This window comes from Anopheles nili, chromosome 2 (assembly GCF_943737925.1).
Source record: "Anopheles nili chromosome 2, idAnoNiliSN_F5_01, whole genome shotgun sequence".
Lineage (NCBI taxonomy): Eukaryota > Metazoa > Arthropoda > Insecta > Diptera > Culicidae > Anopheles > Anopheles nili.
Genome location: NC_071291.1, coordinates 24,599,966 through 24,625,483, shown reverse-complemented (window position 1 = coordinate 24,625,483; position 25,518 = coordinate 24,599,966). Strand labels below are relative to the sequence as shown.

At 49.0% G+C, this 25,518-nt stretch overlaps 3 protein-coding genes across 3 annotated transcripts in view; 2 read left to right on the top strand and 1 right to left on the bottom strand.

Annotated features, from left to right (window-relative positions):
* Positions 1-10,108, top strand: part of LOC128720078 (dynein axonemal heavy chain 10) — a 36,460-nt gene extending 26,352 nt beyond the window's left edge. The window contains exons 54-67 of the mRNA XM_053813725.1: positions 100-304; positions 397-556; positions 1,571-1,744; positions 1,981-2,360; positions 2,438-4,192; positions 4,275-4,346; positions 4,440-5,051; positions 5,728-6,061; positions 6,131-6,262; positions 6,988-7,340; positions 7,623-7,727; positions 8,276-8,377; positions 9,489-9,635; positions 9,962-10,108. Of these exons, the coding sequence (XP_053669700.1) occupies positions 100-304; positions 397-556; positions 1,571-1,744; positions 1,981-2,360; positions 2,438-4,192; positions 4,275-4,346; positions 4,440-5,051; positions 5,728-6,061; positions 6,131-6,262; positions 6,988-7,340; positions 7,623-7,727; positions 8,276-8,377; positions 9,489-9,635; positions 9,962-10,108 (4,678 nt within the window). The remainder of the gene's footprint in view (positions 1-99; positions 305-396; positions 557-1,570; positions 1,745-1,980; positions 2,361-2,437; positions 4,193-4,274; positions 4,347-4,439; positions 5,052-5,727; positions 6,062-6,130; positions 6,263-6,987; positions 7,341-7,622; positions 7,728-8,275; positions 8,378-9,488; positions 9,636-9,961) is intronic.
* Positions 10,109-10,627: 519 nt separating this feature from the next.
* LOC128732197 (uncharacterized) lies at positions 10,628-11,936 on the top strand. The gene is made up of 3 exons (XM_053825368.1): positions 10,628-10,732; positions 10,816-11,211; positions 11,290-11,936. The coding sequence occupies exons 1-3, from the start codon at positions 10,628-10,630 to the stop codon at positions 11,758-11,760; spliced, it is 972 nt and encodes a 323-aa protein (XP_053681343.1). The 3' UTR covers positions 11,761-11,936.
* A 1,194-nt stretch (positions 11,937-13,130) lies between these two features.
* Positions 13,131-23,717, bottom strand: LOC128721194 (papilin). The gene is made up of 14 exons (XM_053814921.1): positions 22,861-23,717; positions 22,664-22,784; positions 22,395-22,574; positions 18,986-22,148; positions 18,717-18,896; positions 18,281-18,451; positions 16,887-17,714; positions 16,602-16,796; positions 16,202-16,402; positions 14,923-15,467; positions 14,702-14,852; positions 13,888-14,319; positions 13,379-13,651; positions 13,131-13,288 (listed from the first exon to the last, which is right to left on the bottom strand). The coding sequence occupies exons 1-14, from the start codon at positions 23,700-23,702 to the stop codon at positions 13,131-13,133; spliced, it is 7,440 nt and encodes a 2,479-aa protein (XP_053670896.1). The 5' UTR covers positions 23,703-23,717.
* Between the last annotated feature and the right edge of the window lie 1,801 nt (positions 23,718-25,518).

Sequence of the window (25,518 nt, the reverse complement as noted above, 5' to 3'; positions counted from 1 at the left end):
CCTGATGCTTTTCCGGCACGCCATTTTAAATCCATTTATCGCATCTTTCACTTGTGCCGCTTTTTTTCCTGTTCACTTTCCAATTTGGCTTTGCTGTAGGGATGGTGTTTGGTCATTTTTCCTCGATCGAGCGATACGCAACCTGCACGTAGTCCTCTGTATGTCACCCGAGGGAGACGCGCTACGCAATCGCTGTCGCAATTTTCCGGGGCTTGTTGGCAGCACTACGATAGACTGGGTGTTTCCGTGGCCCCAGCAGGCATTGTTTGCTGTGGCAAAGGTATTTCTTGCTGACCATCCAAAGGTACGTTCGAATATGGCTTGTCTGCAGCAGCTTCGATGGTTTGACAAACGAACACTCTATTTTCGCTTGCTTTGTTTATTTTTCCGCAACAGATCCCGGAAAACTACCGGGAGCCAATCATAGCTCATATCGTCCACGTTCATCAATCGCTTAAGGGCTACAACTTGCAGTATCTTACAAAACTACGCCGTAAGAATTTTGTCACCCCAAAGCACTATTTGGATTTCATCAATACATACTTGAAATTAATCGGTAAGTTTGCACTACGGGCTAGGCGGGCGTTAGTAAATGTTCGTTAAGTTGAAACCGATTAAACTCGCAGTATAAAGAGAACTATGGCTAGTCACCTCATCTACTTGTGGTGCCATGATGATTTGATGTCTATTTGATGTACCAAATCAAGCGAATGGGGAAAAAACACTACAAAAATTTGTTCCTGCACCTAAGTTCTAGAATAGCTGCCAGCTGCACCGTTCGCATCTTGAACGCTGTCTATCAAACGTCTCATCGCTCAGTCAAGCGTTCATCTTATTTCGGAGTCTATTTCTTTTCTTATGAAAGAAGAAACAAAGGTTGGGGATTTCGCTGGCACCCGTTCTCCAGCAGCGCACCAACCGTGTTCTGCAGGGTCCATAATTAATTAGCAGAGCATTATCCGGAATAATCGATCATTCCCTTGTTAGGCCTAGAGCAAACAGGACGGTATTTTTATGTGAAGTCTACTCGTGTTAGATACTAGCTGCAGCTTCCGGTCTTACCGCGCCCAAAGTGTGCGGTAGTCACGGAAAGAGCTTAGTCACATCAAGCGGAAAGACTAATATGTGCTTCAGCCTCGCATCCCAAAATTTCTTCCTTTCTGTCCCAATGGATGTATCGGCTCGATGCCACGGACCATCGATTCGTGTTTCGCACACCTACCGCTATTGGTTTTATTTTTCATCCTCTGATGGGTTCTTTCCGTTCCGGATGTCACTGGCGGCGTTGGTGTGGAAAGTGGGGCAGAGTAGCTGCTACGGCCTATCTGGGCATCCTCGGTCGGTCGGTTAAAAGGTAAGGCAATATCGAGCGCGTTCCCGGGAATGAGTGTTCAAGCTAGATACGGTTACATCGAAAGGAAAGCAACAAAGGAAAGACCCATGGCCACATGGGAAAGGCGCGAGAAGAAAATAAATATAATATACACGGCATCGGGGACCTGGGAGAAAAAAAGACGCCCAAGCAAAATAAATGTTCATCTTTCATTTTCAATTTGTCACGCTTCGCCAGACGAGAAAGATAATTTCATCATGCAACAGTGCTCTCGACTATCGGATGGAATCGAGAAAATTAATGAAGCCTCACTTCAGATCGATCAATTGAGTATCATCGTCGAAGAGCAGCGGAAAAATGTCATCGAAGCGGCGGACCGTTGTGAATCGATGCTGGCGGGAATTGAGACATGTAAGTGAGGATCTTTGCCATCCTCCTCTTCTACCTTGGAGAAGAGCTTGGGAAAGAGTTTATGTGTTGATATGTGTATATTTGTGTGTGTGTGTGTGTGTGTGTGTGTGTGTGTGTGTGTGTTGATGTTTTTTTGTGGGCGAGTGTTCTGAGTATGTTGGAACACATTTCTGACCGAGGAACCGTTGCTTCGTCGCTTAGTACGTTTTGATGAAACCTTCTACCACTCATTCTAGCAACCGAGAAGGCCAATGTTAAAAAGCTTGAAGCGTCGGAAAAATCCGTCGAGGTAGAGCAACAGAAGAAAATTATCACCGTAGAAAAAGCGGAAGCCGAAGAAGCACTAGCAGCAGCTCTTCCCGCGCTCGAAGTTGCCCGATTGGCTCTGTCGGATTTGGACAAATCGGACATCACTGAGATTCGAAGCTTTGCTACTCCGCCCGAACCGGTACAGGTGGTGTGCGAGTGTGTCGCGATTATCAAAGGATACAAGGATATATCGTGGAAAACAGCGAAGGGAATGATGTCTGAAGGAACCTTTTTAAGAAGCCTGCAGGAGCTGGATTGCGATGCCATTACGCAGAAACAGGTGGCAACGGTTCGAGCTAACATGAAAGTAAGTGTTGATATCATACCGATGGAAAAAAAAAAGTCGAACATTCTAGCACCAACCGTGTTATTCAACCATTCCAGAGATCGCAAAAGCTAGACGAAATGCAGAGTATTTCTAAAGCTGGCTATGGGTTGCTGAAATTCGTTCGTGCCGTACTGGGTTACTGTGACGTTTTTAAAGAGATTAAACCGAAGAAAGATCGCGTGGCTTTCCTAGAGTCAGAGCTGAACGGACAGATTCGCCTCCTGGTGAAGCTGACGAACGAAATTGGGAAGCTTGAGAACGAGTTGTCAGAACTCAACAGTAAATACGCAAATGCCATCAAAGAGAAGCAAATGCTGCAGGAAATGATGGAACAGGCGGAAAGACGATTGTTGGCAGCAGACAAGCTGATTTCCGGCTTGAGCTCCGAGCGTGACCGGTGGGTGATCGATCTGGGCAAGCTGCAAGTCGAGCGAACAAAAGTCATCGGAAATTCCTTGTTATCATCCTCGTTTCTGGCCTACATGGGCCCGTTTTCGTGGGAGTTTCGAAAAGCGATTCTCTTTGATGATTGGCTCGCTAACGTGATCGAGCAGGAAGTACCGTTCACCGAGCCGTACCGCGTCAACGGAAATCTTTCAAATGATCTAGAGCAAAGCACGTGGGCCTCTGAAGGACTACCGCCGGATGAGCTGTCAATACAGAACGGTATACTCACGACCAGGGCCTCCCGCTTTCCGCTTTGCATTGATCCGCAGCAACAAGCGCTTTCCTGGATAAAAAAACGAGAAACACCGAACAATTTGAAAATTCTCTCCTTCAATGATAGGGATTTTCTGAAACAGCTAGAGATGGCTATCAAATATGGCACGCCTGTGTTGTTCCAAGACGTAGATGATTACATTGATCCGGTAATTGATAACGTGCTAGAGAAGAATATCAGAGTACACGCGGGACGACAGATCGTCATAATTGGCGATAAGGAAATTGATCTTGATGCAAATTTTCGAATGTACCTAACGACGAAACTGGCAAATCCTAATTTTGATCCAGCTGTGTACGCAAAGGCACAAGTCATAAACTATACCGTAACTGTCAGCGGTTTAGAAGATCAGCTGTTGAGCGTAGTGGTACGAGCAGAGAGATCCGATCTTGAAGAGCAACGTGAGATGCTGATCGCGGAAACTAGTGCCAACAAAGCTCTGCTACAAAATCTGGAAGATTCGCTATTGCGCGAGCTAGCAACATCGACAGGCAACATGCTGGACAATGTGGAGCTTGTGTCTACCTTGGAAAGTACCAAAGAGAAAGCTGCCGAAGTATCTCAAAAGATTGTGCTAGCGGAACAAACGTCCAAAGAAATCGACCACCTGCGAAATGGCTATCGGCTTGCAGCGCAACGTGGGGCGATCCTGTATTTTGTGCTGTCCGATATGGCTGCGGTTAATGCTATGTATCAGTATTCACTAAGCTCGTACCTGGAAGTGTTCGTCTTCTCGTTAAGAAAGGCTGTTCCGGATAATATTTTATCGAAACGATTGAATAACATCATTAACACGCTGACACGAAACGTTTACGAGTACGGGTGTATCGGTATATTCGAAAAACACAAACTACTCTACTCCTTCCAGATCACTATCAAACTAGAGCAGAACAAAGGCAATCTCTCCCAAGCAGAGGTCGATTTCTTTATCAAAGGAAAGGTTTCGCTTGAGAAATCTGATCGGCCATGCCCGGTTACATGGATTAGTGAAAAAGGGTGGCAGGATATTGTTATGCTAGGGGAAATTTTTCCCGAAAAGTTTGGCGATTTACCCGTCCACATCGAACGAAACATTTACGAATGGACCTGTGTAAGTTTGTGTTAATATTATTTGATCATTTTTTTTTATTATAATTACAATGATGGCCGAACTTATTTTATTTGTTCTTTAGTGGTATGATATCGACGATGCCGGAGGTTACGAATATCCTGGAAATTTTGAAGAACGAATGCTTCCTTACGACGTAAGTGTAACAAAGGGTCAACAGCATGTCAAGAGAGCTGATTCAATTTTAATAGAATATTATCTAACATTTATTTTGCTTCATTGTTGATAGCATTTACTGCTGATGAGATGCCTCAGAGTAGACCGAGTGTACCGGATGTTGACCAATTATGTTTCGCAAACTATGGGCGAGGAATATATCACTCCACCAATTTTAAGCTTCGATTCAATCTACGAGCAATCAACGGCCTCCACTCCAGTTGTATTCATTTTGAGCCCTGGTTCGGATCCAACCAGTGACCTGATGAAGCTTGCCGATCGTTGTGGGTTTGGGGGAAGCAAATTCAAACACATTTCCCTTGGACAAGGGCAGGAAACAGCTGCCCTCAAACTGCTTTATTCTGCGCTTGAACAAGGACAGTGGCTCATGCTGCAGAACGGGCACCTGCTGATCAGCTTTATCAAGACGCTAGAAAAAATAATTGATTCCATCGAAAAGCCTCATCCGGATTTCCGACTGTGGATAACGACTGACGCCACGCCAACGTTCCCGATTGGCATTTTGCAAAAATCCCTGAAAGTCGTTACCGAGCCACCCAACGGGCTGAAGATGAACCTACGAGCCACATTTTTCAAACTTCGTCAGCAAACCCTCGACGCTTGCACACACCATGCATTCAAACCATTAGCCTACGTTTTGGCTTTCTTCCATGCGGTGTTACAGGTAAGAGGTGCTGATGGTGGGTTTTCCCTTCAACAGCTTGATTCACTTCCTTACATTCCTGATTTATCATTCGTAAGACACCATTTCATCCACTGCTTGAAGCGTCCTTGTTATACACATCAGCCATATTTTTAGCATACAGAAGGAACGGTTTCCTTTACAAAAAATGCTGAATGAAAATTTCATCTTTTCCACACTGATTCCTCATGAATAATAAAGATAGTGATTTTTTCCTCCTCTCGTTCATCTGCACAAATCCTCTAAATCAGATAACGTGTACCCGTTCCGTAGAGTCACATTGCAATGCTAACTCCGCTGAACGAGTAACGATGATAAAATGCATTCCAACATTATCATGCATTCTTTCAGAACTTCTAGTTTAGTAGCAAAAAATAAAGAATTTTGAATACATTTGATGTGATCTTGCATGCGATTATCGCTGATGCCTGCATTTTCATCATAAATCGCTAGACTAACACAAAAGAACTTGCTTTGAAACATGCCGCAGGAAGTCAAACCAATGTTCATTGAAGACCTTTTTAAATATTACTATAAGTATTAGAATGTAAATAGTTACATGCTACGGCAACGACTGCTATAAACAGACGGCATTTAGCACTTATTTGCTTATCACACATATGTTTATAACTGCCACTTGTTTTCACGTTTCGTTTAGGAGCGCCGGAAGTACGGAAAGTTGGGATGGAATATTAGCTACGATTTCAATGAATCCGATTTCAATGTATGCCTTCAAATTCTCGATACCTACTTGACAAAAGCATTGGATTCTCGAGATAGTCGTCTACCGTGGAACAGCTTGAAATACTTAATCGGTGAAGTCATGTATGGTGGGCGAGTAATTGACGATTTCGACAGACGTGTGGTAAAAACGTACATGGATGAGTACATGGGAGACTTTCTTTTCGACACATTTCAACCGTTTACTTTTTACGGGGATGAAACATACACTTATGCTCCAATTGTCGCTCCCAACAGGGATGAATTCATCGGTAAGAGCTTGCAATACACTGCTGCGCGATTGGAAACTGTAATTATTCAATATCCTTTTTTTAATATAGTTGCAATTGACAAACTACCACTCAACAATACACCGGAAGTGTTTGGATTACATTCGAATGCAGAAATTGGATATTATTCAACAGCAGTTCGTGAAACCTGGACACATCTCATTGATTTACAGCCACAAACAGGTAAGTGTTGAACAATTTGCCTATTAGCAACATTAGTAACTAATAATTAACGAATACTACGATGGTTTAAAAAAATTAGTCATATTACATAAGGTTTAGGTTTTTCGTCCAGCCATCCTAAGTCTTTGTAAATTCAATCCAATTGTAAAGGATTTCCATTTAACTCTACGATCTTTCTAATTATGCATAACTGATTTGTGTGACCTTTTTGTGGGATAGTTTGCCTAGGAAATACGTTTGTTCATTCCATTTTGAACGAAGTCGGTAAGTATGTCCGCTAATGCTACCTATACACATTAATGAAAAAGTTGTTGAATTTTGTTTTAATTTGGTAGATCAGTATTTAAGGTTTATCCTAGTGACATTTCCAGATTTTTGTCAGCATGTTACATGTTTGATGAATCATGATTAAATATAACGGCACTTTAAATAAACAGCACGTTAATCGATGATTACAATATCACCACATTGCTCTCAGCAAATGAGCTCATTTTGTTGATTAATGGACATGCACACACGTTGAACGTTGAAACCTTATTCTAGCGAGCTCTTGTATCACGCTGTGTTTGGTCATCAATCACACTTGTCGACATTGTCAAGAGCTTTTTGGCAAGTCACGGGCGAAGCGCATGTTTGAAATTTTACGCCTCAACAATGACATTAAGGCATGAAACTATGCCGACGACCCAGCGCTATCCTTGACTATATAATCGCTTCGTCATCAGGTGCGGATACGGGTGGCATCAGCCGGGACGAGTTTATCGACAGGGCAGCGGTGGACATTTTGAAAAAACTGCCAAAGCCGTTCGATATTTGGCGAGTGAAAAAGGCGTACCAGGTCAACATCACACCCATCTGCGTCGTGCTGCTACAGGAGCTGGAACGGTACAATCGACTGATCCAGCGGATGGATCACACGCTGAACCAGCTCCGAAAGGCGCTGGCTGGCGAGATTGGTATGGATGCGATACTCGACAACGTTGCTCATGCATTATTTAACGGTCAGCTGCCGGATGATTGGAGAAAGTTGGCTCCTGCTACCTGCAAGCAACTGGGTGACTGGATAGAACATTTACTGGTAAGTAGAACATAATCCTCTAACTTTGACGAGTCCCGTAAGTCATCAATATTGGTCTTTCTGCACTTCTAACTATAGTAGAATCCGATTCATTTACAATCTATCTGAATGAATTTATTTGCATTTACTCTCGCCAGTGAATCGATGTTCTATACTTATGTGTATCAGGCATATCAAATCTGTAATTGTACTTTACTTTTTCATGACAATTTCCCATACCTTTTACTTTCTTTTCCGATCCGTTCATGGTTTTCACTTTTTTTCTAACATGTATGCGAGTAGCGACGGTCGCAACAGTATAAATATTGGTCAGTGTCTGGTGAACCGCTGGTGATGTGGATGTCTGGATTGCATATACCGGAAAGTTATTTGACCGCGTTAATTCAGGTAAATTAAACAAACAACAAATAAATCACGCGTCCTTCCGATGGGCATAGACTAAAATGAGGTGTTGAAACAACGTATATTTGGTTTGGTCTGTTTGATGTTGAAACCACTAAAACACACGTTTTTGGAGGGATATTTTGTCAGTCTCTTACCGGGTGTTTGAGAGTTTCTTTAATGTATGCTTTATAACGTTCTTTGTGCTGTATGCAACTGCTAAAAACTAAGACTAATTGTTACGCGATTAAGCACTATCTACGATAGTGAGGATAACCTTAACCGTACTAGTTATAGAAGGCTTGATAAGAATGGGTTTATGAGCAACATCCACGGCTTTGTAACATGTCAACTTTGCTAATAAATGAAGCATACAGTTATGGAATCGGACATCGATTGTCCGTCTTTTTTGGTTGCTCTCTCTGAGATGGTATTAAATGTTTTCAATTTGTTTCCCATCATTTTCTACGCCATTTGCATATCATCGATTAGCTTCATATCCGCCCACTTATCCCATCTGTTTTGGTCTTTGCTCTACATTATTTCTGTTTCAGATCGCCTGCCGCAAGAACAATTGGCCGCTGGATCGTTCGACACTGTTCACGACCGTCACGAGATTTTTGCGCGAGGACGAAATCGAAGAGCGGCCTGAAGCGGTAAATCAATTTGGATTAATCTCTTTCTCAACGATTTCATTAAATCCATAAGATTAGTTCCAGCTCGATTCTGCGCTCTTGGTAGCCTGCAGCACACACATACGTGGAATGCAGAACAGTTTTGCCATCGCTTTGCTTCCTGGATTGCAATTCGATTAGATGCTAAGAACTCCGGCTTCTCTGCATGTAGCCAGCGGCACTGGCGATATATTACCATTGCGCTCCGACGGTTGGCCGTTTGGATTTGGATTGAATCAAATCACTTCCGTAGCCTGTGGTGTTAAAGACATTTTTCTTGCCAGCTCCAACCGGTGGTGTGAGGTCGTCCTCGGTATAACGGAGATTGGCTGCAACATTCTCATCGTTGCTGTGCTGTTTGCGATACTTCTCGCTTATCGGGTGCAATGCGCTGAAGATAACTGCCCGTAATTCAATATGGACACTGCTTGAGTCAGAATTTCAATCCCTCAAATTGAATCGTTCAGCCAATCGTCGCATACCCACTCACTAGTATGGCGTTGTGAATGGTAGCATGGAGCCTGGAAAAGCTAAATCGAATAACCCAACCACTGTACAAGTGATCGATTACAGTGATAATGTGGTGTAGCAAATAGCCACTGTTTGATGTATGCGATTTGCCAACAAACATAATTTATGCTCCAAATGTCAATGAGCAATCAATTAAACATTTGTTGATATGAATCTGCCGGAAAATTCTCCAGCTTTATAGGGGTTGCGTCACAATTAAACACACGGCTTTTTGAGAGCGGTAAACTTTATTATAAGAATTCAAAATGAGGAAAAAAATCACATTCCACATCGTTTCATCACGCAGCTGGCAAAGAACCAGCCGCAATTTTTGTTTGTTGCAAAATTGTTCCGACAGCTCCCTGCTATCTGCAGTGCTGCTTGATTCCGCTGCGTGCATCAAGTCCGTCCTATTCCCAGCCGTATGCAATTTGTCTTATTTGTACGTTCATGCTTCCACTTCTGTACATTTCTTTTTTTCTCGTTATTGGTTGGTATTTCCTGTGCGCTCGCATCTTGCCGACGGAATGGAAACATCGGACCACTGTCGGTGTCGCTTGCTGGATGATGGTGATAAATGCAGGGCTGCTACGTGACCGGTTTGTTCCTGCAGGGCGCACGCTGGGATGCGGAAAACCGATGTCTGACACGTTCGACTCCAAAAGTGCTGGTCGAACCGTTGCCCGTGCTCTCGATTGTTCCGATAGAAACACACCGCCTGAAATTACAAGTAAGTAAACGCGTTCCCGACCATTTTATTTGATTATGTTGCCGCCGTCACATACCGAGTTTGATAAACATTTCGATTTATCCTGCCGAGCGCCACCGTTGGCATTTTCCATCAGCTTTGTGGCACGATTCTCGCCTTGGGAATAGCAAATTGTATATGTTGTTGCTGCTGGTTAGTTGACCATTTTTTCCCAAAGCCGGGGGTTCGATTGAAAGCTTCACAGTCTGCTTGGTCTGCAGATATTAACTGAGTTAGAAAGACTTAACATTACTCACTCATTACTAACGGTCAATGTTTGTTTTTATTTGTTTTTTTTTATCGCTTAGAACACATTCCGAACTCCGGTGTACACGACGTCGCAACGACGCAACGCCATGGGTGTCGGGTTGGTTTTTGAAGCCGATCTTTACACCGAGGAACACAATAGTCTTTGGGTGCTGCAAGGAGTCTGTCTTACAATGAACTTGGATTAGATATTACTTATTAGTCTGCTACATGCTCCTAGATCAAAATTATCGGAAATAAACTCGTTACATAAAATTTAAAATAACAGGAATAATAATAGCTTTTCTTTCTTTTTTCAATATACCTTTCCTTATAAATTATCGATATCAATTATGCTAAAGTTTCCTTAAATATCTATCGATATCAATTATGCTAAAACATGTGAAATCATTTATATTACACAACTTGGTTTCTTAAAAACAGAAGCTTATTAGTAAGCGATTTGAATTTTTTACACCTTGTAATTGGACGTTCCGTTACGGAACTACCGCGTTTGTGCGAGGCGCCTGCGCACTGCCACGTGCTATGTCAGTCCGAATCATATGTGAATTTGAAAACAGTCGCAAAAATCGATAATTCCGTGAACGAGTAGCCTACTGACAGCTCGCAGTAAACACTGAGTAGGTGAAGTTGTGTCCGTAAAAACAACAAAGACAATGCACCCCATGCAATTGTTCTGTGTTTGGTATCAATAATCGGCGGAAAACATGTTCATGGACGACAGTGGAATCGAGAGCGGCGACAAGCTGGAGTCGTTGTTCATCGATGAGTTGGCGAGGTTTGGAGAGAACCAGCTGGTTAACAACACAACGGTAAGTGAAGAAACCATCCTGAGGGTGTAGAGCGTGTCTCGAAGGCCGCATTGACGTAATGTGATGGCTTTCACCTTCTCCAGCCAACAGCTGTTAAGAATGGCGTCCTGGACTCGGACGCAGAAAGTGATATCTACACGAAGCTGAACGATTTCGATGTGGTGTTTGAGAATCCCGGCGAAAAGCTTGATCCAGCCCGAGCAGCAGCGGCGCTGGCCACTGCTCCAGTGCTGGATTCGGACCATCGTCCTGGCCGCAAAGTGCTGACGAGTGACAACAGCACCGATTCGTTCGCGTCTTCCTCGGTTGCGTCAAGCTGTGCCACGGCACCTACCGGTGTGAACGGAAACGATGGTTCGCAACACGACCACAACCCGGCCGCGCAGCTGAGCACGTGCAAGATATTGCAACGGAAGCTCGAGCTAAAGGTCGAACGCGCCAAACGCAACTACAAGCAGATGTACCACCAGGACGGGCAGGTGAGACTATTCGGGGTGCATTCACGTGACATGCTAGCTGAGTGGAGCCGTACTTACTAAGAGTGGTTTTGGTTGCAGGACGCTCAGGAACACGCGCCAAAGATCAACAGCCTCATACCGATATCTCGGTTGCCGATACCGGGCGGCCGGGAAAACCATCAGCTGGTGGACGTCAACACGGGCTTCAACAGTGACGACGATCTGGAGAATGTGTCCTTTTTTCCGCGCAACAACCGCAAAACCAGTGGGAGTGCGAACACCCGCCAGGAGCTGTCCGACACGTTCAGCATCCAGGAGATGACAATCGAGTCGGACAACGAGGATCTCGATTTCGAGCAGTGCCGCAAGCTGTCGGACAACAAGGGCTACCGGAAAATTCTTAACCGTGGCAGTGGTGCCGCTGGGCAGGACGACTACCTGGACAACGATACGCTGGACGAGGATGACGATTCGCAGAACCTGGAGCTGTTGCCACCGAAGGGAGGCTTCGCGGTCCGGGAGCAGTTACGGCGCGTGTTTTGCTGCTGCAAGAGAGACGATTTCCTGTGATGTGTTGAGCGGTGGTACAAGTGTCCTTCGGGAGACATCGAAAAGATTTAGGCATCAGTGCCGTAAATAGTTTACAGGGCTTCCGAGGTGGAGCTTCTATGTTTGATCATTTCAAACAGGCGCGTTAAATATTCTACTAAGCTTACTTGCCGAAGAAGTAAAAAAAATACATCTCCACGCAGGAGAAATAACTATCAAGCACAAAGCATGTATTTGTGTATGCGTTGCATATGTTTTCTAAACAATGTGTTCCGGAATTGCATTCTGCTGCCGTTAGCAGAATAAGAGAGCAGTTTACACCTCGTTGCACAAGCGGTTTGTAGCGGAATTTGTGCTAATCGATTTTCATTCCATGAATTGCATTTAATACAACATAGCCCATCGCTTACGTTTGTCATCGAGCGCGTGCAGAATTGATAAATTATACTATTTTTTTTTCATTCGATTTCATTTGTTTATTATTTTCTATCAATCAATTACCAAGCTTGCTTTTATGGGCTAATTTTTTTCCTGCTCAATTTTTCTGCGTCTCCATCGCCGGGCAGATTGATATTCTCTACAGTGGAATCGGAAGGGTTGATTGTTGGAAATAAATTATTTACAGATAGCAACAGGGGAGGCAATTTTCCGCAAACATGCTCGACATGCCTGTGTGTGAGAGAGTGAGTGTGTGTATTGTATGATTTTCTAAGCTTGTTAGGCCGCCATTTGTTGCGTGCTTATCATACGAGCTGTAAGTTACCAGACTAATTGATTTCAGATGTATTTTTTTTGCATAGCGCAAAAGCGAATCTGTGTGGTTTTGTTTGATTCCTTTGACTTTTACGAGCTGAACACTTAACATCATGACCACCATCGTGGTTACCATTACGTGGGCTACAGAAAAATTAGTCCGCTACGCTAACGTTATCCTACAGCAACGGTACAGAACTACAAAACTACTACGTCTAAACATTGTCACTAAATTGTTCGGCTCGAAGATTCGCACCAGATCCGAGGTTTTGGTTTAAATGCCACCATCATCAAGCGATCGTAGCAGGACGTTGGTTTCCCTGCGGACGAGAGAGTTTGCGCAATGTGAGCCCTCGATTTCCCTCGCACGCAACCACGAAGGGCAGCAGACTACGCTAGGGAACAGAAATAAATAGCAGCGCGATGCGGTGCTGATGTGCTGGACCAGCGGACCATTTTTGTTGTTGCTGATGGTTGGTGCTGGTTCTTTTGCCATTCTTTACTGTTCTATTGCTCTCTATCTTTCTCTCCATTTTGCTTTCCATCCACGAACGAATGGCCTAGTGCCATCATGGTTGCATCTGCAGTATTTTTGCTGGGATTTCCAGAGGTCCACTCCACTGCTATGGCACGCGAGTTTAACGGTAACGGTTGCTTACATTAATCTGCCCCGCCAGCGTACACGAGCGGCAGCAGAACCGGGAGTAGTACTTGTGGTTGCAGTAGTGCCCAGCGACAATGAGGTCGCACTTGGCAAACAGCGTGTTGTCAGTGCATCCCGGCGGCACGTACACACCTGCGAAAGAGAGAGAGAGAGATTGTACAAACGTGCCAGGAAAGCAAGCGAGCTTCTTTCGTGAGTCTTTTCTGCCACCTCGGGACATACCTTCGACGCGTATACTGTTTTCCTGGAATGCTTCCGAGTGGTCGTTCCTCGCCAGGCACTTGTACTGGCCACTGTCGGATGGTATCGCTCCCGTCACGGTCAGCATGTTCGTGTCGGTGATGTGCACGCGATCGGTCGGTACCATCATCTGCCCATCCTTGAACCAGTTCACCGTCGGCCTCGGATACCCATCCACGGTGCAGTTGATCGTGAAGTTGCTGTTCGGCATCAGATCACGGCCCTGCGGGAAGTGCAACGTGACCGTCACCGGCACTGAGAGCGTGTAAAGGTGAAGCAAAGACACACAAGAAGACGTTTTAGTACACGATCATACCACATCCAACGGGCCAGTGGCTCGGATTCGAGGGAAAACCTCGTCCTCTAACCGATCACTCACACTGGCCCGTTTTCCCATTGACCTATTGACGTAAATCCAAGCCCTCTCTCTCTCTAAACAGCAAATTTAGTTACAGGCAACAGTGATAGAGAGACAGACACCGGGCACTTACCTGGCGTGCGGACAACAACCGGTGGAATCGGGACGACCGGAGGACGTGGCCGCGAAGGACGACGGTCCACCGGTGGTCGTGTTGCGACCGGGCGCTCGTTGACGATGTACTTCAGGTACTTCTCATCCACCGGGCTGGTCGGTGTGACAGGTCCGTGCGCCAGCATCGTGACCATACGTGAGATACCCTTACCGGCACCGGAGTACGCCTGGCACACGTACGAACCCAGGTCCTGCAGGCGGACGCTCGCAAAATGCAGCGAAAAGTCGCGGTTCACCATCACCAGCGGCATCATGAACGTTTCGCGCCACCAAGTAACAACCGGTTTCGGGTAACCACCGGCCAGGCATCGCAACGTGGCTGGCTGATCTAGCTCCACGATCTGCGAATCGTTCAATTTGCCGGCGATGTAGGCGTCCCGTGGTACTGGGTCTGAGTGTACGCGAGCCAACGAGCAAGCGTGCGTGCGTGCGTGCGTGCGGTGTTAGTGTGTGCAGTGGTGCAACAGGATGCAACAGGAAAGCCACCATTTACGAACACCCCATTTACGAAATCCCAACCACCACCCGGAGTGTGTTTGTGTTAGTCAAGGATCACACCACCCGCGATTGTGTTGGTCCGCGCGGGAAAGACAGCAGGAAGCCAGCAGGAAGAGAACAACCGATCGAAGAGAAAACCGAGCATTAGTACATCGAAAGTGCATTGTTAGTGCAGCGTGTTGTCCTTTTTTTCGTGGGGGAAGTGGTTTAGTTACAGTCGCGTTTGTTTCGATCGCGACAGATCGAGAAGCCGTCGAAGGGAAGGCCGCACTTACCTTTCACCGTCAGCTGAATTTCGCGCATCACCGGCGATCCAACACCGTTGTCCGCGATGCACACATACGTGCCGCTGTCAGTACGATGCAGTTGCACAATCTGCAGGTCTCCGGTTGAGGTGAGCGCGTATCGTCCCTGGGCAGTGTTGAGCTAGCGAACGAAACGAAAGATCACTTGATCATCTGCACACACCTGAACACCTGCTGTATGATGCACCTACCGTAATTTGTCCCTTGCGCCACTGAATCGAAGGAGGCGGAAAACCGGTCGCGAAGCAACGCAACGTCGCGGTACCACCTTCCTCCGACTTGATGTCCATCTCCTCTTCCGGTACATTCTCCAGCACCGTGGGTGTCGGTACGCCTGGTTGCACCGGACCAGATGGAACGGCCGGACGCGTGACCGGATTGATACAAAGTCGTGCACAACCTGCCTGGCAGCACTTGTTGTTACCGCGACAGTCCGCATCCGAGTGGCAGTCGATGTTGCAGTGAGTCGTGGCGTTACCCAGCTGAGGACATTCGCCCGGTTTCTGCGAGGGACGGCACACACCGACAAACTCAGAACCACTGCCAACGGCCGGTTCGGCACCCTGCACGTCGACGACGCACTGTGTGCCAGGTGGGCAGTAGTAATCGGCACAAGGATCATTGCACTGGCACCGTTCACATCCGTTGGCGGGATCGTACGACTTGGCCAGACCGTACTGGCATCCCAGCTGGCTGCATTCGGTTTCGTACTGCTCGCAGGGATTTACCGCGTTAGCTGTGAGGAGCCGGAAAAGCAAAACACCATACGGGGGTGAGTGTGTGATTCGAAACATTAGGCTCATGGGCGCAGCAGTCAACGCCTAGCGGACATATTTCACATAGAACGATTGTTTAACGATGGACGGCAGTAAAGGATGCCATGAAGATGGTCGTTAGTCACCAAGGCAACAATGATTCGCGTACTTCTGCACCGCTCGCCATCAGCTGTGGAGGCTTAACTGAGCCATCGAGCTGGATGGCTGAGCGAAGAAGTGAAGCCATAGCCCATCGAAGGGAAAATGATCAGTACACGAGAAAGAGAGAGAGAGAGAGAGAGAGAGAGAGAGAGAGAGCGAGAGAGTGGAAAGAGAAATGCAGCTAATAACAGATGGGTAGTCGATGGGTGTGATGATCTGATCAAAGTAGAGCACTCCAATGAGATGGTTGAGTGAAGGTTGATGACTGTGATATCCCAATGAATTCGTTAGCTCCCAGCCTTCTACGACTTCTCGCCAATCATATTTGGGATTTGAGAGGTTGACATCTGTCAGGTATCAGTAGCACACACACACACGTATCCCACATCCCACAACCAGCTCCTGCGAAGAAAATGACCGCCACGAGAAAGCCACAGATAGAACCACACATCAAAGTCGAAGCACCTGACAAAGCTGCAGTTCGAGCCACGTATAGCGATAGCTGATGACCGATAGCTGAACCTAGCCCAGGTCTTGAGCACGATCGACTTACATTCGAAGCTACAGTACGCCCGACAGGCGACGTACGAGTGGAAATTGTTCTCATTGCCGCCGCATCCACTGTACCGGAAGGCGAAGCAGGTTTCTCGCTCCGCATCGTAGTACCATCGCTTCCGGTGTTTCACGCGGTTCCGGTTTCCACAACCACCATGGGCACCCCTGTCAACCTGGAGCTTGCAAACGGCCAACCTCTCTACTGTCATCAATAACCACACACACAGAGCACACACACGAACAAAGGAAAGACGGAAACGGTTGAGTATCGGCATGTCGCCAGAGCAGTCCTAGACCTAAAAACGTGTTCGAATTGTCCCAACCCTTTCGAGAGTTCCCGGGTGCTATAGAAGTGCTTCAGGATGCTTTCACCTTTGCACACACCCGCTCAAACTTACCAGTGTCATCCACTTCCGGTCGGTGACGTTGATGGACGCAGGTTCCTTCGCATTCCTCTGCACTAACGAAGCGATTTCCATTGCCTTCGCAGCCGCTGTAGTTGAACGCGTAGCACGCATGCGTCCTCAGGTCGTAGTAGTACTTCGGGATGCTGTCACCACACTGACCCGCATCCATTCGATCCGCACATACATCTGCAAGGTAGTGCAAGATGCATTAGAGATATGGTAAATAGGTAGTGGATGTGCCTTTTTGAAGCAAACTAAAAAAAACTCAAGCCTTACCCATGCCGCGATAAACTCCACAGACACGTTCGCACTCTTCCTCCGATCCGTACCGGTTCGCATTTCCACCGGCACCGCTGTACCGGAAACGCTCACACGAGCGCCGTTCGGCGTTGTAGTAGAACAGAATCAACTCCCCATCACCGTCGCCATTGCCAAAGTCGGGTGCATCCTCACAACGGCTGACATTGGTGCCGCTTGGCAGTGACTCGGATGGTCCACGCATGTCCATATCAACCGGTTTACCACAGCTACGCTCACATTCGTCCGCGCTGCGGAAGTTGTTGCCATTTCCGCCACAACCGCTGTACGCAAAGTGTACGCAGCGTTGCTCGTGCGGTTCGTAGAACCACCGTTCTTCGTTACCATCGCACTCACCGTACGCGTGAGGCAGCTGGCAGACATCCTGCGGACTCCCGCAAGCTTGTTCGCACGCTTCAACGGACAGGAAGTTGTTCTCGTTACCACCACATCCGGTGTAAGTGAACACCGAGCAGCCGCCCGTTCGCGTGTCGTAATGGAATCGTCCCACGTACTGGCTGCACTGGCGATCACCATTATCCATCGGCAACTGGCAGTGGGTGCGATCGAACGGCGATGGTGCTGAACCTGGCCCAACCGGTTCGGGAACCGGTTCGCGATCACGCTTCGTACCATCATCCATGCACCGGTTGGCGCAGGACCGCTCGTCGACGAAGTTGTTTCCGTTGCCACCACAACCGCCGTAGTAGAACTGCCGGCAGCGTTCCTCCTTCGTGTCGAAGTACCAGTGGGCGGTGTAGTTTTGGCATTCGCCGATCTCCGCCGGCAGGAAGCAGGTGTCCTTTTCTGGAACACCCGAAACGCAGCACCGCGGAAGATGAAAAAATAAGCAAAAATCCCGATTAGCAGGTGCGTGTGTGTGTATGTGTGTGTGTGAGGGTGGCATGCTGACCACCCGGGGGGGGGGGGGGGGAGGTTACTGAGCAGGTGTACGAGGTGTTTAGTTCCGTAAAAGGAGTTTCCCACCGAGAGCGTGTTAGTAACGTGGTTTTGAAATGTCGCCCCCAAAAGCTGAAATGCAATGCGGTGCAAGGCGAGTTTGTGCCGGCCGAATGGATGTCGCCAAAATGGGGATGTTTGCTTGCCAAAAAAACGAAACGGTTTCACCAAACCGAACCGGTTTGAGGGGTTTTTTTTTTAATTTCGAGAGGAGCATAAATTTCGTTCACTCAGCGTTTTCGCGCCTTTTTCCGCTCACATTTCCCGCGGGAAATGAGGGAAAATGGGACCTTTTCTGGATGCAGGGTGTGGGGTAGCCGGAAAAGGTGAGGGTGTACATCGGGTGTACGCATCGCCCGCGCCCCCCGTTCCATTCCTGACCCCTTTCCTGACCGAGGGTGCGCACTACTTACCAACCTTCGGTGGGCACTGCTCCTCGCACTGGTCGCGCGAGACAAAGTGGTTCTCGTTGCCACCGCAACCGGTATAGTAGAAGGGCATGCATTTGTTACTGTCCCGGGCAAAGTGCCAGCGTGGCTGCTGGGCTTCACACCCGCCCACATCCAGCGGTTCGCTGCAGCTTGCTGCAGCACGCGCAAGGACGCACAGCACGCGCGAAGGGCGAAAAAAGGGCGTTTAGAGCGAAGCGCAAAGAAAGCAAAACAGCCACACACCATGGAAGACAGACAGACACAGACACAGACATACAGACAGAGTGAGAGAGAAGATGTAGTGCAGACAAACCAACGCCAACGCCAACGTAAACGAGTAAACGTGCATGCGTGGAACAAGCACGCAACAACAACGCTGATGCATGCGCAACCGCGCGCAAACGCGACCGATACTTACGCTTGTGCACGCCGGGCTTCTTGCAGTGATAGTAGCAAGCGGGTTCCGTCGCGTAGTTGTTCGTGTTGCCCTTGCACCCACCGAAGTGGAATGGATGACACGCGTCCGACTCCTTATCGTAGTACCACCGCTCGAACGTTCCATTGCACGGGCCAGCATCCATCGGTTGCTCGCAGGGCGCTGAAACGATCGTACAGAAGCGTAGGTTGAAACACCGAAATGAAAGCCCGGAAGGACCTCTTGCGGCCGGAACGGTACGGCACACTTACGCTTCGAATCGTCCACGCTGCACAGCGCCTTGCAGTCCTCGAGTTTCTCGAACCGGTTCGCATTTCCCAGACATCCGCCGTACGTGAACTGAGCGCACATGTTCCGTTCCGCGTCGTAGTACCACATGTTGTAATGGCCCGTACACGGGCCACTGATCTTCGGCAGATGGCACACATCCTTGCCGGTGGGCGTCTCGCAGATGGTCTTGCACTCATCCGCCGAATCGAACCGGTTATTGTTGCCATCGCACCCACCATACCAGAACCGGCCACATCCACCGTACTCGACGTCGAAGAAATGCCGCACGGTGTAGTTATGACATGGACCCTTGTCCTTCGGCAAAGCGCACGCCTTCTGCGGTGATTCCGGGACCTCCGTGCAGCCCTCGAACTTGCTACCCTGCGCTTCGCTCGCACCATCCGGGCAACAACCGTACTTGCTGTCCGCGCACGTACAACCCTCACCATCCGGTCCCTTGGCGGGTGTTTTCCCATCCGAACAGCACTTGAACTCGCTGTGCGTACAGTGGCAACCCTGACTGTGAGGTCCTTTTGCCGGTGTGACCCCATCCGGGCAGCATCCGAACTGATGCGCGTGACAAGGACATCCTTCCGCGTTCGGACCCTTCGCTTCCGTTTCCCGATCCGGACAGCAACCGTGCCGGGCGTACTGACAGCCACAACCCTCGTTATCGTGTCCTCGAGCTGAGGTCTTGTTGTCGGGGCAACACCCGAATGGTGCGTACTGACAATCGCATCCTTGCTGGTCGGGACCTTGCGCTGCAACCACGTTATCCGGGCAACACCCGTACGGTGTTGCCAGACAGCAACCCTCACCGTTGTATCCGTGTGCTGGCGTCTTTCCATCGGGACAACATCCGAACGGTTCTTGGCTGCACGCTTCACAACCCTTTCCATCAGGGCCACTCGCAGCGGTGCTGTTATCCGGACAGCAACCATGCTCGGTGTTCGAGCAACCCTCCACAGTAGCTCCATCGACCGGTTGAGGTGCATCCGTGCCAGAGGGCGTGTCCTTATCCTCCTCCACGACAGCTCCAGGACATCCTTTACCATTGGCGCCCTTCGCTTCGCTAGTGCCATCAGGACAGCAACCGAACTTCGCGGCCGTACATCCGGCAACAGTCGTCGTCTCAACTGGACAACCTTCCATGTCGTTGCCCTCAGCCGGTGTGACCTTATCCGGGCAGCATCCGAACAGCGTATCGTCACAATCCGGCTTCGGACAGCCCTTACTGTTGACGCCCTTTGCCGGGGACACTCCATCGGGGCAGCAACCGTGTTTCGTATCCTTGCACGTTTCCGCCAAGGTGCAACCCTCGAGGAATGGTCCCGTGGCTTTGGTTTTTCCGTCAGGACAACATCCGTGCGTGGATTTAGCACACTGTGGCACCTTCGGGCGTGGTTTACACTTGCGCGGTTTCTGCTCTTTAGCGATGATCGAGGACAACGTGTACGGTGTGCTGCTTTCGGTGTCCATGTCGGTCTCCGAGTCGGTGGCGCTCGTCGAGGAAGCCCAAATATCGTACGTCGTTTCATCCAAACCATCTTCGGTCACGGTGGAGCCAGTGAAATCATCCGTTGAGCCGCTAGCAGCAGAAGATTCCGCTGTTTCGACCATCGTCGAACTGTCGTCGGTCGAGACCGATGTTGCGGATTCTTCCGTAGATCCTCCGGACACCGATTCCGTCGTCATTGCGGACTCGCTAGACGATGGTACCGATGGTGCGTCGGTGGATTCGGAACCATCCATCAGCTTAGTGCTTGAATCGGTGGAGCTTTCGTCGGTGGTTGCACCATCCGAGGATCCTCCGGCGACAGAAACGGGTGTCGTCAGCTGCTCGGATGCATCCGTAGTGCTCAGTAGCTCGCTGTCGGTGGTTGTTTGCGGCATGTCCGTGGTCGAAGCGTCCATCGTGCTGGATGCATCGACCGTCGTCGCACTGACATCGGTGGAGGTCAGGTCAAGGTCAGTAGAGCTGGTGGACGTTTCCGTCACATCCGTCGTGGAGTCCGTCGAAGAATCCGTCGTCGTAGCGCTTTCCGTCGTAGCTGTCACCGAAGAGTCGTCCACTGAGGATGATTTACTCTCGGTCACTGCATCCGACATTTCAGTAGAGCTTTCCGCACTAACGGCTGGAGAAGTACTCGCTGGTTCCATCGAACTGCCAGATGAAGCTGCTGATTCCGTTGAGCTGTCCGACTGGCTCGAAGCTGCATCCTCCGAAGCCCTGGAAGCCGTTGCCACTGTCGTGAGCTCGGAATCGTCTCCCGAACCCTCAGATACGTCCAAAGCAGAGCTGCTAGCATCGCCCGATCCTTCCACACTGGCCTGCGTGGTCACACCATCCGCATCTGTTGCTCCAGTTTCGAATCCTGTCGCATCGCTCATCATAACCTCGTCCGTTTCGAAGGAAGTCTCCGTAGTGCCATCACTGCTTCCCAACTCAACACCGTCCACAAGAGTGGTGTCCACGGTGACCATCATAACGCCATCCTGGCCCTCGGTAGAGCCCAAACCCATAGCTGATCCTTCGTCCTTCTCCGTGTCGGATTCATCACCATCACCTTCATCGTCACACAGCTCATCCTCATCGTAATCGTCCTCTGCCGGCTGCGTACTGCCCACTTCCACCGGAATGACTTCGTCCTCAGTGCAATCGTGCTTGTTGCAGCTCTCCGTCGCCATCTGAATCTTGTCCACATCGCAGTTCGTCTCCGGTACGACGGTTCCGTTCGCAAGACACACCACCTTACGCGACATTACGCCACCACCGCAGCTCTTATCGCAGTCGGTCCACGGTCCGGTAAACCACTGACCAGGACACTCCGGTGGGCCATCACATTCACGCTCCTTCTCGGGTTTCTGATCGGCATCGCACTTGTAATCGTCGTCCGCTCGCTTCAGCGATTGCCCATCGAACATTCCGCACACAACCGTGCGCGTTTGCAGCCCTTTACCACAGACGGCCGAACACTTGCTCCACTGGGATGTGTACCACTGGAACTCGCACGGGGTTAGCTTGCATTCGCGGCGCAACTCAGGCAGCTGACGATCGGCGCAGAAGGACGCGTTGTAGACGGTTCCCGACTTCGAGGCGCAGTGTACCGTGCGGGTTTCCATCGTTGCTCCACACTCGTCACACTGGTTGGCAGAGAGAAAAGTTACGATTAAGAAGCATGTCAACCTGCCAAAACTCCTTCTAAAAGCACGCCACATGACATGCAGTTTCCGCCTGCAGTTTAGCTTGGTGTATGCGCCTAAAGGTATGCAACTCAGCAACACACTTCATGCACGCGACATGTTCGATTATTCGTGCCGTTTATGAGCAGAAAGCTGCACTTTTGTGCATTTTCGACATGAGGATGCACGATGCACGTTGTTACTCACCCCTGTCCAGGACGATGTGATGTAATCGACACCCTCACACGGTCGCAGCATGCACTTCTCGCTGACCGCTGGCTTTTCCGTGATGCACTCGTCGTCCTCCAGCACCGTGATGCGTCCGTTTTCCTTCCGGAAGCAGGTCACCTTACGCGTCCGCTCGCCCTCACCGCACAGCTTGTTGCACTACAGGATAGCATAGTAAAGGCGTTTCTTAACCGGCGATTCGAATTACCTAGAAATGCCCTAAAAGACACCGGCACATGGATACCTACCGGAGTCCAACGTCCGACGTGCCACTCGGGACAGATAAGGCCCTGGTTGCATTCACGCTCCGTGGCCGGCTTGTTACCCACCAGCTGTAAACATTCGTCTTCTTCCAGCTTCTTAGTTTCACTGTAAACGGGTTGCAAGACAGGTTGATCAGTTTTATTCGACCTGCGTGGGAGCTTAAGCGCGTCGGTTTACATACCCATCTTCTGCCACTCGCTCGCAGTAAACCTCGCGCGTTTGTTTGCCCTCGGAACCGCACGGATGCGAACAGTTGCTCCAAGGACCTTCGAACCAGCGTGGCGGGCACGACTGCTGACCACACTTCTGCGAGGTCGCTGGTTTATCGCTCGAATTGCACAGACCCTCATCGACTTCACGCAACGAACTGCGGCTGTTGCAGGTAACATTACGCGTTTGTACGCCACCACCACAGCTAACAGTGCACGGTTCGAACGCCGTGTGCATCCAGGAGTAGCTGTCTGGCTCGTCAACTGGGGCCGACTTTGACGATACGCTGTACTCGTAGTTAACACCCACGTTTCGATCCTGCGACAGCAGCACCAGGTAGACCGATTCCGTTGTCGGACCAAGGCACGTAAGCCGATCAGGTGCCGCGAAACCCTGCGGACGTCGCTCGTAGTGCCAATCACATCCGGCAAAGTGCATCGAGCGAGGGAAATCGATGCGATAGTTGCCGTTCAGGTGGTAGAACCCGGTCAGGTTCCGAATCGCGAGATAATTATTCGAAGGCGCTCGCTCACTGATCAGCACGTTCGTGGCACCGGTCGGGATAAGAAGTAGATCGTTGTAGCCGACCTGCAGGTTGCTGGCGTCCAGCAAACCGGCAGCGGTCTTGCAACTGCTGCCATCCCCTCGACAAATGCGGCATTTGTCCTCCTTCGCCTGTGATCCTAGCATCATGTCGCAACCCACCGGCTGGCAGGTGCCGTCAACGCACACGTTGAACGATTCATCGCTGCAGCGCGTTCCGTCGGTGACCTTTGCCTGATGCCGATAGTAGAACCGCTCACCGACGGGCATACAATTCAGCTCGCAGGGATTTGGGGCGCGTGTATACGGCACCCATTGGTACCGGTGACCCTCGAACGGGACATCATTGAACGCCGAACACTGCTGCTTGCGGAAGTCCTGTTCGCGGTCTGGGCAGTCCTGCAACGCGATGCAATTTGTCTGGTCAGTTGGAGTGCCCGGAAAGCCAAACCAGCCGAGTACCGGTTCAGCAGGTTCATTAGGTAACTTAATGCGCATTAAACACTAAACTCCCATCGGAACCGTACAAATCGATCAACATTATTCACCGTGCGACCGGTATGAGAAAAACAACGCCCCACACTTAACCGCACGCCAAAGGGCACCATCGGACAACAAAATAACACCGCACGAATGCATGGCACGATGCACCGGCATCGTTTATCAGCGGAGAGGCGAAAAGGAAACCCCCTTTATCGAACTGCAGCAGGAAACGGAAACCATAATGTAATCGATTTGTTAGGATCAGGTCGGTCGCTCCTTCCGTGTGGTTTTGTTTTTTTTTTTTTTCATTCTTTCAGTGCCGTTTCTTTTGTCCTATCGTTTTTTCCCGCCCACGAGTAGAAGGTGGCCATCTATAAACGATCCAACGGTTTCCGGTGCGACTGGTTGTTACTGTTTTCTTGAGCGCTGGACTACGACCTTTCCGGGCCAACCCAACCTTCGGTGTTTTTCCCACTCAATATTGGCAATAATGTGTTGTGTCTGTTGCGACCACCCGATCGCCGATTCGCTCGAAGCGTTGAGCGTAAAGTGCAGCAAAGCAAAGGCAAAGCAAAAACACACAGGACATGCTGTGTCGTTGCACGTTGCTCCACGCGCGACTGCACCTCGCGCGTCCACTTTGCGCGGCAGCAATTGAATATGTTTCGCTGGCATAATGCAATTTATTGCCACAATTATTGCGCATCATCTGCGGGACACTGGGAGTCTTCGCTTGGTGCGCTTGGCACAAGGACTCGTGCAAGGGGGGACTCGTTTAATGCGACGATAGCACGTTGTCGGTGGCTGTTTCGCTTTCGCTTCACGTTCACTTGTTTGTCAATTTAGCGGCACGATCCGTTCGAGAAAAGGGTATTAAATATGCCGGAGGGACCAGTGGTGGTTGAAAGGACACAAACTTAACAAAAAAAAAACAACAACAAAAGCGTGCTCAACACAACGCGTCCTAACGGTCGACACCGATTCCTTCCGGGGCAACATGTAGATTGAGTGCTTCAACGATTGCACGTGAGCCACCAGCCGCCTCCATCGATAGGGCGAATGGAACGGGATGAACAATGAAATAGAAATGATTTTTTGTGTAATAGTTGGAATGTTTGAAGCACCACTTGGATTTTTTTTCAATTATTTGCCGACAGATTTAAATGAATTCAGATTCAGCTGAAAATCGGCCTTTATTTGTTTTCTCCCCTGGTTTATATAAATAGAGAGAGAAAGAGAGTGTGATGATGTTTCGAACCTCTCAGTTTGCAACTGTTTCTATACATTCAAAAATGAAATGAACTTGTCAGAAATCGGCTCATAAAAAAATACCAAAACTTTAGGACTCTTCGTCCATCGCAAACGCATGAATAAATGCAATGTCCGTTTTTTTTCGCCGTTTCTCACTCTTTCAACTCGAGAGATATAAAAGGCACACGAAGTGGTTTTACATACCACCATCCCGTTGTATGTAAAAAAAAACAATTTGCAATGCTTTTTAACTTCAAACCCAATCAAATCAACCCAATAAGTGACCAAAACCGTCAGCATCGGGGAAAAGGAATACCATCCGGCTCATCCGCCTATTTCCAGCAGTGGCAAA

Bases quoted from the DNA above. Each gene is read 5' to 3' on its own strand.
- LOC128732197 (XM_053825368.1), top strand. From the start codon at position 10,628: ATGTTCATGGACGACAGTGGAATCGAGAGCGGCGACAAGCTGGAGTCG. The intron at 10,733-10,815 runs GTAAGTGAAGAA...CACCTTCTCCAG, and splicing joins AGCTGGTTAACAACACAACG to CCAACAGCTGTTAAGAATGG. The intron at 11,212-11,289 runs GTGAGACTATTC...TTTTGGTTGCAG, and splicing joins TGTACCACCAGGACGGGCAG to GACGCTCAGGAACACGCGCC.
- LOC128721194 (XM_053814921.1), bottom strand. From the start codon at position 23,702: ATGCCCGTCGGTGAGCGGTTCTACTATCGGCATCAGGCAAAGGTCACC. The intron at 22,149-22,394 runs GTGAGTAACAAC...TCTGCCAACCAG, and splicing joins TCACATCGTCCTGGACAGGG to TGTGACGAGTGTGGAGCAAC. The intron at 15,468-16,201 runs GTAAGTCGATCG...GGCTCCTCACAG, and splicing joins GGCGTACTGTAGCTTCGAAT to CTAACGCGGTAAATCCCTGC.